The sequence below is a fragment of the Cucurbita moschata genome, unplaced genomic scaffold (genome assembly GCF_002738365.1).
Source record: "Cucurbita moschata cultivar Rifu unplaced genomic scaffold, Cmos_1.0 Cmo_Scf00001, whole genome shotgun sequence".
NCBI classification, from domain to species: Eukaryota; Viridiplantae; Streptophyta; class Magnoliopsida; order Cucurbitales; family Cucurbitaceae; genus Cucurbita; species Cucurbita moschata.
This window is the reverse complement of record NW_019268517.1, coordinates 10,023,442-10,037,353: the sequence shown is the minus strand read 5'-3', so window position 1 is coordinate 10,037,353 and position 13,912 is coordinate 10,023,442. Positions and strand designations below refer to the sequence as shown.

The following is a 13,912-nucleotide window of genomic DNA, read 5'->3' as shown; positions in this document are numbered from 1 at the left end:
AAAAAAAAAAAAAAAAAAAAAAAAAAAAAAAAAAAAAAAAAAAAAAAAAAAAAAAAAAAAAACAGAGTTTTCGGGTACTAAAGTTTAGAATGATCGAAAGAAACTGATAACCTTTGTTCGAAATGTCTCTTTCGTGGAAAGATTGAAGAGAACCCAGATCGTCTTCACAAACAAAAATTCAAAAGAAACAAACGGAAGTAGTTTAAGCTTTGCTTCTCTGAAACTCTCCGACAGAGCAAGAACAGAGCGAAAACAGAGGATTGAAGAGGAAGGAGCTGTTTGAAAGGGGTCTTAAACGCGTTGAGAGAGAGAGAGAAGAAGATGAAGTAGCTGGACTCAACGAAAGGTCTGGACTTTAATGCGCCACCAAATTCTACAGAAATGGCAATAAAAAGAAGCAAAAAGGAAAGGGCACCGCCGAATTCAAAGACCTCAAAAGAAGCACAAACAAACCAAATGGAAGATCAGATTGTCTGTTTCTTTCCAAAAGAATGCTCTGTGTGTGTTTTTAAAGCTAAAATATGGTGTACTTGTAGAGGTTTATATATATATATATATATATATATATAAACAGAGAGGGATGGATGAATGAATGAATGCAAGGAGTTGAAGAAATGTATGGGTTTTAGAGAGAAAGTGATGAACATCATTCTCTGTAATTATATGATATTGTCCATTTTAAACGTAAGCTTTGGTGGGTTTGCTTTGGACTTTCCAACTAGTTCGATAACATTACTTATTATAAATTCATGATCATTTCCTAAATTAATCGTTGGGACTTTATATTATTAGAATGGGAAGCATCTTAGCCAACATCATCTTACATATTCCCATTTCTTTGGAATTCATTTGTTAGTTTCTTGTCTTAATTTTGATATAAATATATTTATATTTATATTGACATCTTTAATATGGTTTAGTTTATTAATTTTGTGATTATTTATTATTAATTTGTATAATTTCATTACGGTCAATTTAGTTAAAATAGTTTCCTTGAACTCCTCCGGTCCCACGTCTCCACTAACATGAAGATTCCAGACACACTCTCGAAAGGTTGCGTGAGCTTCACCTTCCTTTGTACTCTATAGGAAACTGAGGACAACGCGCTTGAGATGAAGGTGGAAGAAAAAATATAGGGCTTGGATTTCCATCAATTGGACCGCCGAATGAGCCGGCACTTGCTAATGGAGGCCCATGTCTGAAATCATAGCCGCAACGACCAAATATTTGTTTTTGTTTTTCTTAAATTATTAATTAATTTTATCCTTATTATTGTTACAAACTTATAATTTAATTTAGTTCCTACACTGTCAGAAATTTAAAATTTTTAAATTATAGGACGAAATTCTAACTTAATTTAATATTAAATTCGGCTCAAGGTTTTTGCCGTCGAGCCGAGCTGAATTGGCCCCGCCATATACACGCGCGAAATCAACGCTATCCCCATTTACCGCCGGCTCCATTATACGGCTGGGCCCATTTTCGTCACTCCACTCGTTATTTTATCAATAATCCTAATTTGTTATTGTAATTTTCATTTTTTTTATATAAATTTTTTAATTTCAAGTGATATTAAAAAATAAAATGTAATGTCCCACATTAGTCGGAGGAGAACAAAACACCTAGTATGAAAATCTCCCTACCAAAGGCCTAAATAGGACAATATCTACTAATGGTGGATCTGGACAGTTACAAATGATATCAGAGTCGGACATTGGACTATGTGCTAGCGAAGAGGCTGTTCCCCAAAGGGGGTAGACACGAGACGGCGTGCCAATAAGGATTCTGGCCTCAAAGGGGGTGGATTAGGCGGGGGTCCCCATCGATTGGAGAAAGGAAAGAGTGTCAGCGAGGATGCTAGGTGTCACAATCGCACTTTTAATGGCAGCGGACTTACGATTGTGCGGCACTCACTTTCCAACGACAAGTGAACTAAGTCAATTCGTTCTTGCGTCGCCTACGGCCAAGCGACGTATGCTCGAGCCTCTGGCCTCTATTTTAAGAGAAGGTTTTAGAAAGCGAGGGCAGAGAGAGATTTTCGAAATAGACATTATATAAGCAAGCAAGAGAGAAATAACAACGGCTTATAGTATATAACCTTGGGTGGGGAGAAGTTGACAACTAGTTGTATCCTCCTAGTACATTTTGAGGCATTTCATATCTGACAAGCCTAGACATGATATTTTTGAAACGTCATACTTCCTATAAATATAAAAGTAAAACACTAGAATATGAAAAAACATAAAGGGTTGGGATTGTCATGAGCATGTGGCCATGGGCAACACGCCTTGGACAAGCATGACCGAGACACTGAGCCCCACACTAGTTGGGGAGGAGAACAAAACACCCTTTTATAATGATATGGAAATCTCCCGAACACCCTTAAAAAAAGATGATGATGGTGAAATGGAGAGGACATTCATTGGAAAACATATTTTATATTTTAAGATATGATATAAAGATAGGTAAGCATATGGTAGATGATGTAATTTCAGTTCACATATGGAAGGTGGAATCAAAAGAGTGGGATAGGGAATAATCTCACATCATCACCCTATACTATATAGTCTCATCACTAACCAAAGTTTTAAAGATATTTTCATTTTTATGTAAATTAATTAATTAAAAAAAAAGCTTATTAGATTTGATGATATTATTAAAGTTTATAAACTTTATAAATCAAATTTTATTAAAATATAAATTAAAGTTTTAAGGTGGTGGGACCTGCCCACCAACCTAAGGGACGGAAGATGCCTTTCTATGAGCTTAGGGTCGGTGTCCTTTGGAAGGTAGGTTTAGATTCATACATGTTTGAGCTTTTAATCAAGGGATTATGAATTAGTTGCAGTTGTTTAATGTATTATTTCTTAATTTTCTATGGTTATGGACCCATTAATCATTTTGCATATGAGAATTCCATTTAATAATTATATAAAAAAAATGTATATATTATTTAGATTTAAAATTTTATTAAATAAAGATAAATGGAATCCATCAAAATCATGGCCAAAACCCATGTTTGTTTCCCGGGAAAATTAACATTTTCCTTTCCGGGAAAATAAAATAATAATTAATAATCCTTAACCTTGCTTATTATAGCCTAATACAATATTAAACATTATTAGCATATTAATTATCAGCCTCCACTTCCAATCATGGGGATGGAGAATTTAATAATTTAATAATTTAATAATTTTTTTTAATTTTTTTAATTTTTTGCTCTAAATTCCACACAATAAAAGAATGAAACAATGGAGACGTTCCTCTTATGATGCAATTGAAGACCAAAATTTCAATCATATTTGTATTTTCTTTGTCTTCATCCAATATTTCTATAAATAAACGATACGATATGATCTCGAAACTATTGAAAATAGCATATAAATTATTATTTGTTTGACCGATACCAAATTTTTGGAGCTTCATGAATTTGTTCGTTAATGATATATAAATAAATAAATAAAAGGAATAATAGTTGGTATAGATTATAGAGTATACGGAATCAATAGCCTTTTAATTAGTTAAGAGTGTGAATTCAAACCGAGGTAAGAAGAATATGTCACAGTTCAATAATTGGTGTCGAAAAAATGACCCCACAAATAAAGACACTGAATTACGATAAGGGGAAGAAGCATTGTTCGTTTGGACCCTTCGAAAGGGACTATCCCTTTCTCATTATGACCCCGTTTCATTATTTGACCCATACCCGCAACTCCTAGGTCCCTCTATCCCCTGCGAATTTACTAGCCTTTGTAAGACAACTGCTCTTATGCTCGACTTGATAACTTGAATGTTACGAAGGTGTGACATAAATTGTTATCAATATTTTTACATGGGTTCGGGTTTTAAATTTTAAATTTTTATTAGTATTGTAATGATTAAATAAGAGAATCTATGTATGTATGGATAATATTATTATAATAACACAGCTAAGCTTAGTGTCCTAATATTAATTAAAAGTATGTACCTCCGACTTAGGTTGTAGTACTAGGATGTAATAGACAAATTCCTAACTTTCTTGGCTGTCTTTATTATTTCATATACATTTTATTTATCCAACCTTTCAAATCATTGTGTTCTGTTCTTTATATTATCACTGTTTTTTGTTTTTTTTTTTTAAGAAAGAAATAAAACAATACATAAAATGAAGACATTAATAGAAGATGGAAGGAAGGAGGTGTATTATGATGGAAATGCCAGTTGACCAAACTTTTGAATTGATTCCATATTTATTTATTATTATTTATAAATATTTAGGGGCCAATCTCATGGAGGGGTCCAAAAATTCCTACCCTCACAGCTCAATGCCTTGGCTCATTATTGTCATGTATCATGTTGTTCCTCTTGTTATGAATGAATGAGAGCATGCCATACCCATTCTCTATTTACGATCATATACAATAGGGTCAAATTATGCCTAATCAATTTCGTTTGTTCCGTCACTAATAATAACGGGTACTTTGAATAACTCTAACAGCTCAAATCCACAGCTAGTAGATATTGTCCGTTTTAACTTGTTGTGTATCGCATTCAGTCTCACGGTTTTTAAAACGTGACTGCTAAGAAGAGGTTTCTACACCCTTATAAAGAATGTTTCATTCCGCTCTCTAACCCATGTGGGATCTCACAATTCACTTATCTTCAGAGTCTATAACCCACGTGGGATCTCACAATCCATTTCTCTTCATGGTCCATAATCCATGTGAGATCTCACAATCCACTTCTCTTCAGTAACCCATATGGAATCTCACAATCCATTTCTCTTCAGGGTCCACAATCCATGTGGTCCACTTATCTTCAGAATCTATAACTCATGTGGGATCTCATAGCCAGGGTTTATAATCCATGTGGAATCTCACAATCCACTTATCTATAGGGTCTATAACCTATGTGGGATCTCATAATCCATTTCTCTTCATCTCATAATCCATTTCTCTTCAGGGTCCACAATCCATGTGGTCCACTTATCTTCAGAATCTATAACCCATGTGGGATCTCACAGCTAGGGTCTATAATCCATGTGGGATCTCACAATCCACTTATCTACAGGGTCTATAACCTATGTGGGATCTCACAATCCATTTCTCTTCAGGGTCTATAATCCATGTGGGATTTCACAATCCACTTCTCTTCAAGGTCTGTAACCTATGTGGGATCTCACGATCTATTTCTCTCTAGGGTCCATAATCCAAGTGGGATCTCACAATTCACTACTCTTCAGGATCCAGTGTCTTCCCTGACATTCATTCCTCCCTCCAATCGATGTGGAATCTCACAATAACGAATAAAAAAAAGGGACCCACCGTTAATTCTTCCTCTACTTCTGGTTTAGGGTTTCAATCTCTCGGTCGCAGCAAAACAGAAAAGGGAATTAAATTTGGGTTTGCTTTTTACAAATACTTTAAAAAGAGAGGATTTTATGCGTGGGAAGACAACACTCCATACTCCACAAAGTTGTAAGCTTTGCAGCGTGTAATATTGACATTTCATTAAATTCACCATCATTAATACTCATCACTTCCATTCCTTTTTTCACCCCCTTTCTCGGCTTTTCTAGCCACCGTCTGCGGCGGCGCTGCCACCCAAGATGTCGCCGTCCTCAAATTCCCTACCCATAATTACACTGACAGGGATTAGATGCCCAAATTAATTCAACAATTAAATTTCACCCAACACACCCATAACCCCACAATCCATCAACCAAGTTTGCCGGTGCTTATTCTGAAATAAAATATTAATTTCACATATTTATTCAATTTAACATTAAAAAAAATATATAAATTTCTATAATTAATATTTTAATGATTAAATGGTGTTAAAAATTTTGACATAAATTTAACCAAACACTTATAATTAATATTTAATTTAAAGAAAAAAAAAAGCTACAAAGGTTGGAGTAAAGAGGGAGCGTTTATCATGACAAAATTTGACTTTGCGTTAAAAAAAATATAAATTAATAAAAATAATTTTAATCTTTAAAATGCTTTTGCTCCATTAATGCAATACAGATTTTTAGATCCAAATCCACGGTCAATTTAATTTAATCAATTATAAAATAATTAATTTTTCTAAAACAAGTCGAAGTCATGTAAATAAATAATACACGCATTTCCTTTTCGAAATGTGACATCGAGTCCATTAATACTATAATGAAACGACAAGCACGCTCAAAGGATAAGACAAGGGTTCTTTGGAGAGCCACATTTTCGCAAAAGAATAATGTTTCTTTTTGCGAGGATGATTGAAGATTGATAGATTAAAAAAATTCTACGGAGTTTTAGAGTGAAAATATCAATGTCGATGTAGATATTGGTATGTTTCAAATTTATGTATATTTAAGTAGATATGTCAATGAAACATTAATGTTGATTGATATTACAATTTTGTTTTCATGATATCAACATGGAATGCTAATTATGGCTTCGGAATAATTGATAAATTCGAACCATTCATGATGTGGGTCATGTAAATCGTAATCTTTGAAACAAAGCAATCGAATTAGACACGCCAATCCAACCACCAAATCTATGGGAAAAAATATGAAAAGTAAAGTATAGTGTTTTTTTTTTTATACAAAAATTGAATTAAAGGGATTTTATTAACAATTTTCTTGGAATTTATATCTTTATAGGTCCGTTCATCATTTGAGATCATTATGTAGCCGAGATAAAGAATGAATTTAGATCAGAGCATCGTTTGAAGATGTGAAAGGTCGATTTACAGAGAATCTTTTTCTTGACCTAATTGAATTGGTCTAATCGATTATGTAAAAGACGATTCCATATGTAAATGTGAAAAGTCAAAAGGCATCCGAGATCAAAAACAGTGAAATACTGTGGCGATTTCTTGTTCGCTCAGAGGATTGGGCGTTCCAAAATCGACCGAGGATGAAAATTCGCTGCCAAAAAGCTTGAGACTTAAATGCGACGAAAAGCGGGAGAAAGACATGGCCCCGCAATTGATTTCTGCAATGGAAGTATGAATTTGTTGCAGAGATTAAAAATATTTTGGAAAGAAGGTATTGATGAGTTTGATTGGAAGTAATGCCAGATGCCTAACTTTAAGCATACATACGCATGTGAGCAGCGGCTTGATGGTCATTGGAAAGCGCGGCACGGTATGTCATTACCCGCATGATTAAAAAAAATTTATCTCTGAGAATTAGGTTCAGGAGGGGGGGAGGAAGTCACTTGAACTTGGCCTCAATGCACGCCGAAAAAGTGGCTGCCACCCCTCTCCGACTCCCTTCATGTTGCTTCATTTGTTCGTCAATTGTCTGATGCACTCTAGGTGTTTGATGAAATGTCTAGGAGAAAAAAAAAACAAAAAAAACATAAGTTTTTGCTAAAAAACAAAGTTGCCAGTGATGTTAGTCAGAATTTGATGAGGGGTGGTCTTGAAATTAAGTAGTTAGTGGTTAATGATATTGTTAAGATCTGATGTTTGTTTTACATTAATTAATCATTATAACTGGACTCATAATTTGACTAACATGCTGAAGTTTAAGTTGATTTTGTTCATGACAGTATTTGCATCATGCTGTTGTTTCTCATTGAGCTGTGTAGAATTAAACAAATAATGTCAAATTTAAGTTGATTTTGATTGAGATGATGATGGTGCTTGTTGCTGCAAGTTGCCTTAGCATTATGATCTGTTTCTTACCTTGAACAAATATTCTTAAGTTGGTTTTGATAAGATAGCCGTAGAGTAAATTTTCCCAAGAACTTTGTTGCCATCAATCTTGTCAATGTCTTCCACCTTCCACCTGTTTGATATGTTGGGTGATGATGATCTCAAAGACTCTTGTTTGAGTTTTTCTTTGGATTTATATGGCTATCGAAACCTCTTGCCTGCCTTCTCCGTTTCAAACCCAAGTCTGTATGTTCTTGAGTTCTAGCAATCCAGATGCTTACTCCATAGAGGAATTATAAAACCCCCATTTGGAGCTTATGAACTAAGAGAGGCCATTGTCACGCGTGAATGAAAATGGGGAAACAAGATAAGAGCCCATTATCTCATACTATACTAATGGGTCCAATTCCTAATAGGATGTCGAAGAAAGTTGCTCACTCCTAGTTAAATGCTGTAGGTGCTAATTTTTCTGAGCCAATTGTTTCAAATATTGCCTTGGCCAAGAGGGGAGTGCCCACTCTGGCCTTACACAGGCCCCATTTCTTACGGATCTTGTTCATATTTCGGATCATTCATTCTGTAACAAATATTGTCTTAAGCCTATTGCTAGCAAATATTGTGTTCTTTGTGCTTTTCTTCAAGATTTTTAAAACGCGTCTGCTAGGGAGAGGTTTCCACAACCTTCTAAAGAATGTTTCGTTCTCCTCCATAACTGATGTTGAATCTCGCAATCCACTTTTTAAGGTCTAGCGTCTTCACTGACACTTGTTCTCTTTTTTAATCAATGTGGGACCCTCCAATCCACCTCTCTTCGGGACCAACGTTTTTGCTGACACATCACTCGGTATCTGGCTCTGATATCATTTGTAACAGGCCAAGCCCACCTCCAGCGGATATTGTCCTCTTTGAGCTTTTCCTTTCAGGCTTTCCCTCAAGGTTTTTAAAATGCATATGCTAGGAAGAGATTTTCACACCCTTACAAAGAATTCCTTCTCCTTAAAGAAGGAATCATTAAGGAGGGGCTCTAAAGAAGGGGCTCTAAAGTCCGACATTCGAGTGAAACATAACCTTCTCCTCTCATGGGCCTCCTCTAAGAAGAAGAGGAAGAGGAGGAAGAAGAAGAAGAAGAAATGGGGGTTATGAAGACAAACATTCGAGTGGAACCTCAGCTTCTCTTCACATGGCCCTCCTCCCTGTTAACCAATCCATAGCAGCCGAATTTCCATCCTGAACCTAACTAACCATTATTAGATTAGTCAGTTTAGTTATTTTTCATTTCATAGATTTGAGTTACAAAATTGTTATCCACTTAGCGATCCATTCTCTTTTAATTTCAAATTTCAAAGTAGAATGGAAATTTGTGAAACTGGATATGCATGCTTATAGGGGAAATAGATTCGAGGTAAAGGTAGGAAAGATTGGTCCAAAAAAACAAAGCTTTTGGATGTCAATCAGTCTGAAGCAGACATGGGATAGTTCAGAATCCACTCTGTATTAACTTGAACAGGAATTTAAAAGAAAAAAAAAAAGAAGAAAGATTTGATGACACTGTTAAGGATAATCAGAATGGTCCTGTCTCTTCAAATCAACATGAACCACCGAATTTGAGGGTATCTTTTTGACTTTATGATCCATTTTCATTAAAAAAATTTGATGTTTCTTTCCGAGCTAAAGTGGGCACCGAGAATGTCTCAACCCACGTGAATCTTTCTCCATTGAATGATATAAGAAAGCATAGATTGCTGTTTTCTTCTCCTTCTCCTTCTCGTTGGCCATGAAATTCAGGGGGGGCGAGGGAACACCAATTCAAATAGAAGTGTTGAATCATGGATGAACTGGATCATCAAAGTGGGCAGATTTTTTAAAAAAAAGTTGGTTGATTTTCCATTGGAAAAAGGAAGATTAAAGGGAAAAGCTTTTAATCATCTCTGCACGTGCAGACCTGTCTATTTTATCCTTTTTCTTTTTGCACTCCTTCCGGTTTCGGGTCATAACAAAACCATCTTTTTCAGCCAAACCTCCATTACCAATCTCAAGAACACTTTGAATGTCTTGGTTAGTTTACTCTCATCAGTTCGCACAGTTTCTGAAAATTATCAAAACTGTTCGGCATCCGTTTTTGTATTAAAAGATTATCTTTGGGTGAGCACTGCGTTCCAGCTTGTGTATCAGTATGTCTCCACTGACTGTTCTTCCCCTGTTTTTGTGGATTTGATGAATATGGCAGACATGGGAAGAACACCATTTGGATTCTCGGTTGGATATGAGTTTGTGTCCACATTTTACGCTATTTTATTTAATTAATTCTTCACCCATTAACCAATAAAATATAGCCTTGTGAGAATCCTTGGGTATGGTGGCTGGTTTGACTTGGGCTTTCAAATTCAAAGCAGAAGCTCTTATATGAATCAAATTGGGTTCTGGCAGTCGATGTGAGCCCAAAGCTGATAGATACACAAGTTGGGCTTGGACTTATATGAATCAAATTGGGTTGTTAGGCCTAACATGTCGTTCATCACCTCCTTTGGATGATTTTGGTGGCTAATTTCTTGATTACACAATGTGTAATTAACCCAAATTTATTTTTTATCACTACAATCATATCGTGTATGAAAGTAGATTCAAACATGTTTTTAATAACTTAAAGATACATATGAAAAAAAAAAAAAAACTTAAATTAACTAAATTCATGAAAGTCAATGGTGATTGATGCCTATTGGCCTTGAAGATCAATTAAGAACGAAAGAACGTATTTGGACTGAATGGGTCGAGCTGACCTAATTGATTAGATCTAACTGAATCAGAGTCTTTGAATTGGTTTAGTAGAACTGCTCACTTCACATTAACAATCTCAAACTGTGGTTTCCCTGTGGTATTTCCTCCTTGTTCAAGCCTTGAAGATGGGTCACAACGGAAATCTCCACAACGACATGAACCAATGAACATTGACACGTAACCGCAGTTGACTGAAGAAAACTAAAGGAAAAACTACTCCAACACCCATGTTAGATTCAACTTAATAAATGCAAGATAGTACTTTAAGCTTCTAATATATATATATATATATATATATATATGTAATATTTGAAATAAAGCGAATAAAGTTAAATAATGAGAAGAAAGGACAGTGCAGAAGATGGGCATGTTACCTTCTAGTTCCCTAGCACTCGATCCCATGACCATTCTTCACATCTCAAAATTTGTCGGTGTCGGCAAATTTTGATACATGTGCCCTACAAAATATATATATATTCTTATTACATCAAATCTATGTAAAATTTTACGGATCCCAGGTAAATTATCAATGGTAGGGAAGACTGAGAGAGACAATATCTGCTAGTAGTGAACGTGAACGGTGTATCTATGAAGATGTCAGACTCTGAAGTTGGGTGAATTGTGAGATCCCATATTAATTAGAGAGTCACGAAAATCCCATATCGATTAGACGAGAGAAGGATACAGCTAAATTCGTGTTACTTTATTTTAGAAGAGACAATATGAATGAGTCTTCTAAAAATTTAAGGTGGGAGTAAAAAGAAAGACTTACCCCACCAAACTTCGCATGAAAGCTACGCCAAGTTGTTGCCCCACCATCGTCGAACTCATTCATCCCCTTAGAGAAGAAGAGCCCTTTTTATAATCCCCATTTCCATTATACTTCCATTTTACAAGAGAAGGAAATTACACCTTAAAAACAGACATTTTGGCTCTGTTTTGAGGTGAAAAAATGGAAGGGAGAGACGAAGATGTGAGAGTTGGAGCCAACAGGTTCGAGGAGAGGCAGCCGATTGGGACGGCAGCTCAGACCCAAAATGCGGCAAAGGACTACCGAGAGCCGGCGCCGGCGCCGCTGGTTGAGGCGGGGGAGCTAAGGTCATGGTCGTTCTACAGAGCTGGAATTGCAGAGTTTGTAGCCACTTTCCTGTTCCTTTATGTCACTATTTTGACAGTAATGGGAATCGCCAAATCTCCCAATAAGTGCAACACTGTTGGCGTCCAAGGCATTGCTTGGGCCTTTGGCGGCATGATCTTTGCTCTTGTTTATTGCACCGCTGGTATTTCAGGTACCCACGTCCACTCATTTAAATAATGATCATGAGTTATAGGTAAGAAATACATCTTCATTGGTACGACAAGTTTTGAAGAAACCCAAATCAAAACAAAACCAAATAGACAATATCATATCATTGTGTAGGGTTGTGATTCCTAACTAAAGATTGATGGCTCAGGTGGTCACATAAACCCAGCCGTCACATTCGGGCTATTACTGGCGAGGAAGCTCTCTCTAACAAGGGCAATCCTTTACATAATAATGCAGTGCCTGGGCGCCATCTCGGGTGCTGCCGTCGTAAAGGCCTTCGAAAACGCCCAATTCGAAACCGTTGGCGGCGGAGCTAACACCGTCAATGCAGGCTATTCCAAGACAGCCGGCCTCGGAGCTGAAATCATGGGCACATTTCTTCTTGTTTACACAGTCTTCTCAGCCACCGATGCAAAGCGAAACGCTCGAGATTCCCATGTTCCTGTAAGCTTAATGAGCTTCTCTGTTATGATCAAAAGCAAATTTATGAGTAATAATTTTATGGTTTGTTTCGTAGATGTTGGCTCCTTTGCCGATTGGGTTCGCGGTGTTCTTAGTGCATTTGGCCACCATTCCGATCACCGGAACTGGCATTAATCCGGCCAGAAGCCTCGGCGCCGCCCTCGTTTACAACCGCCACCAAGCCTGGCATGACCATGTAAGCATGTCATTTTAAAAATAAATAAATTATTAAAATCATAAATGAAATTATTATTGCCTTTGTGTGGGGCAGTGGGTGTTCTGGGCAGGGCCGTTGATCGGAGCAGCACTGGCGGCTCTCTACCATCAGACAGTGATCAGAGCAATACCATTCAAGTCCAGATGAGCTTATCCATATGGTTTGGGCTCGAAAATATTGGTCGGCCCATATTTAAGCCCAATTATAATTGGACTTCAAATAAGTTTGGGCCTGAACTTGAGTAAAAGGCCCAATCATAACCCCTCCTGTGTTAGTTGCACTAGTAATAATAATAATAATAAAAGCTATATTCACATGAATTAAACCATAAATTTGACATTTTTCATAGGTTTGTTGGCCTTAGAAATAAATCGCATATCATATTAATTGATATTATAAGGGACAAATCATTAATGTAAGAAACATTTCATTATTATAAATACGAAACAAAAATAGTTATCTACGAAACGACTTAATTATTCTATAATTATTATATTGAGAACATTATTTTTACATAAATATATTATATTTGCAACATTATTTTATAAAAAAAAAACTAATTTCGTGATATAAATTTTAAAATTAAAACGAACAATAAATTTGTGAAAAATAATACATTTTTGTTTGATTTTTTTGCATGCTTAAATATTAAATAAATCAAAAGTGGTGGGAGGAATTTTAGGCATCATTCTAATTTTGAAACCAAAAGAATTCGAAAGTGATATGGAAAAATTGTGGTTGGATAGTTTCGAGTATTAAATTTGGGTCACTTTGTCACATAAATAAATGCCACTAAGTTAGATCGATTAAATTTATTTTAGAATAACGTTTTTAAATTTGATTCTATTTTGGTTATTAAACTGACGTAGGTAGTTCAAGTGCATGTTCAGTTTCTTCTCATCTATTTTTAATCTCATAAATTAATAACGTGACATTTCTTTTATTATATACGTGATATTTGTAAGTTTATTTCATACACATGCACGTAAATACAAATATGCACGTATTATATCGTAATTATATATTTAATTATATTTATTAAAAAATTTATTTCCATATTGGGTTGATGGAAATAATAATTATTATAATATTTTTAAAAAAATATAAAAACAGTTGTTGTAGGTAGTTGTAAAAATAAATGTAGAAGAATTGAGAGATGGCTTCTCCTACGTTCATCAACAAATCCACATTTTCACGTTTAATTCCATCATTTTTCGTATTATATTCATGTAGTTTGGATATATGCTCACATTAATATGTATTATTATATATTTGAAGTTACGTTCTCGATTTTGTTACTATAAAGTATAAAAGTAGGGACTAAAATAACTATTCACGTGACTGAACAAAGTTCAGATGACCCCAATATTTCCTTGCAACATGGTCATGTTACTTACTGACTGCCCCATTTTGTCATCACTCACATGCAACATAGTAGAGTATCTATGATTGAGCCACTGAAAAAGAAGTGCATATATGTAGTTACCTTACCTTAGTTCTTTTTTAGTCATCCTATTCTT

General features: G+C 35.4%; 2 protein-coding genes across 2 annotated transcripts in view; one reads left to right on the top strand and one right to left on the bottom strand.

Moving 5' to 3' along the window:
* Positions 1-522, bottom strand: part of LOC111453243 (auxin transporter-like protein 2) — a 3,920-nt gene extending 3,398 nt beyond the window's left edge. Inside the window, exon 1 of the mRNA XM_023094272.1 lies at positions 112-522. The gene's annotated coding sequence lies outside the window, so the exon portion shown is untranslated. The remainder of the gene's footprint in view (positions 1-111) is intronic.
* Positions 523-11,282: 10,760 nt separating this feature from the next.
* On the top strand, positions 11,283-12,724 carry LOC111453496 (aquaporin PIP1-1-like). The gene is made up of 4 exons (XM_023094614.1): positions 11,283-11,696; positions 11,862-12,157; positions 12,231-12,371; positions 12,447-12,724. Exons 1-4 carry the CDS (start codon positions 11,360-11,362, stop codon positions 12,537-12,539), a joined length of 867 nt encoding a protein of 288 aa, XP_022950382.1. The 5' UTR covers positions 11,283-11,359; the 3' UTR covers positions 12,540-12,724.
* Positions 12,725-13,912: the final 1,188 nt, after the last annotated feature.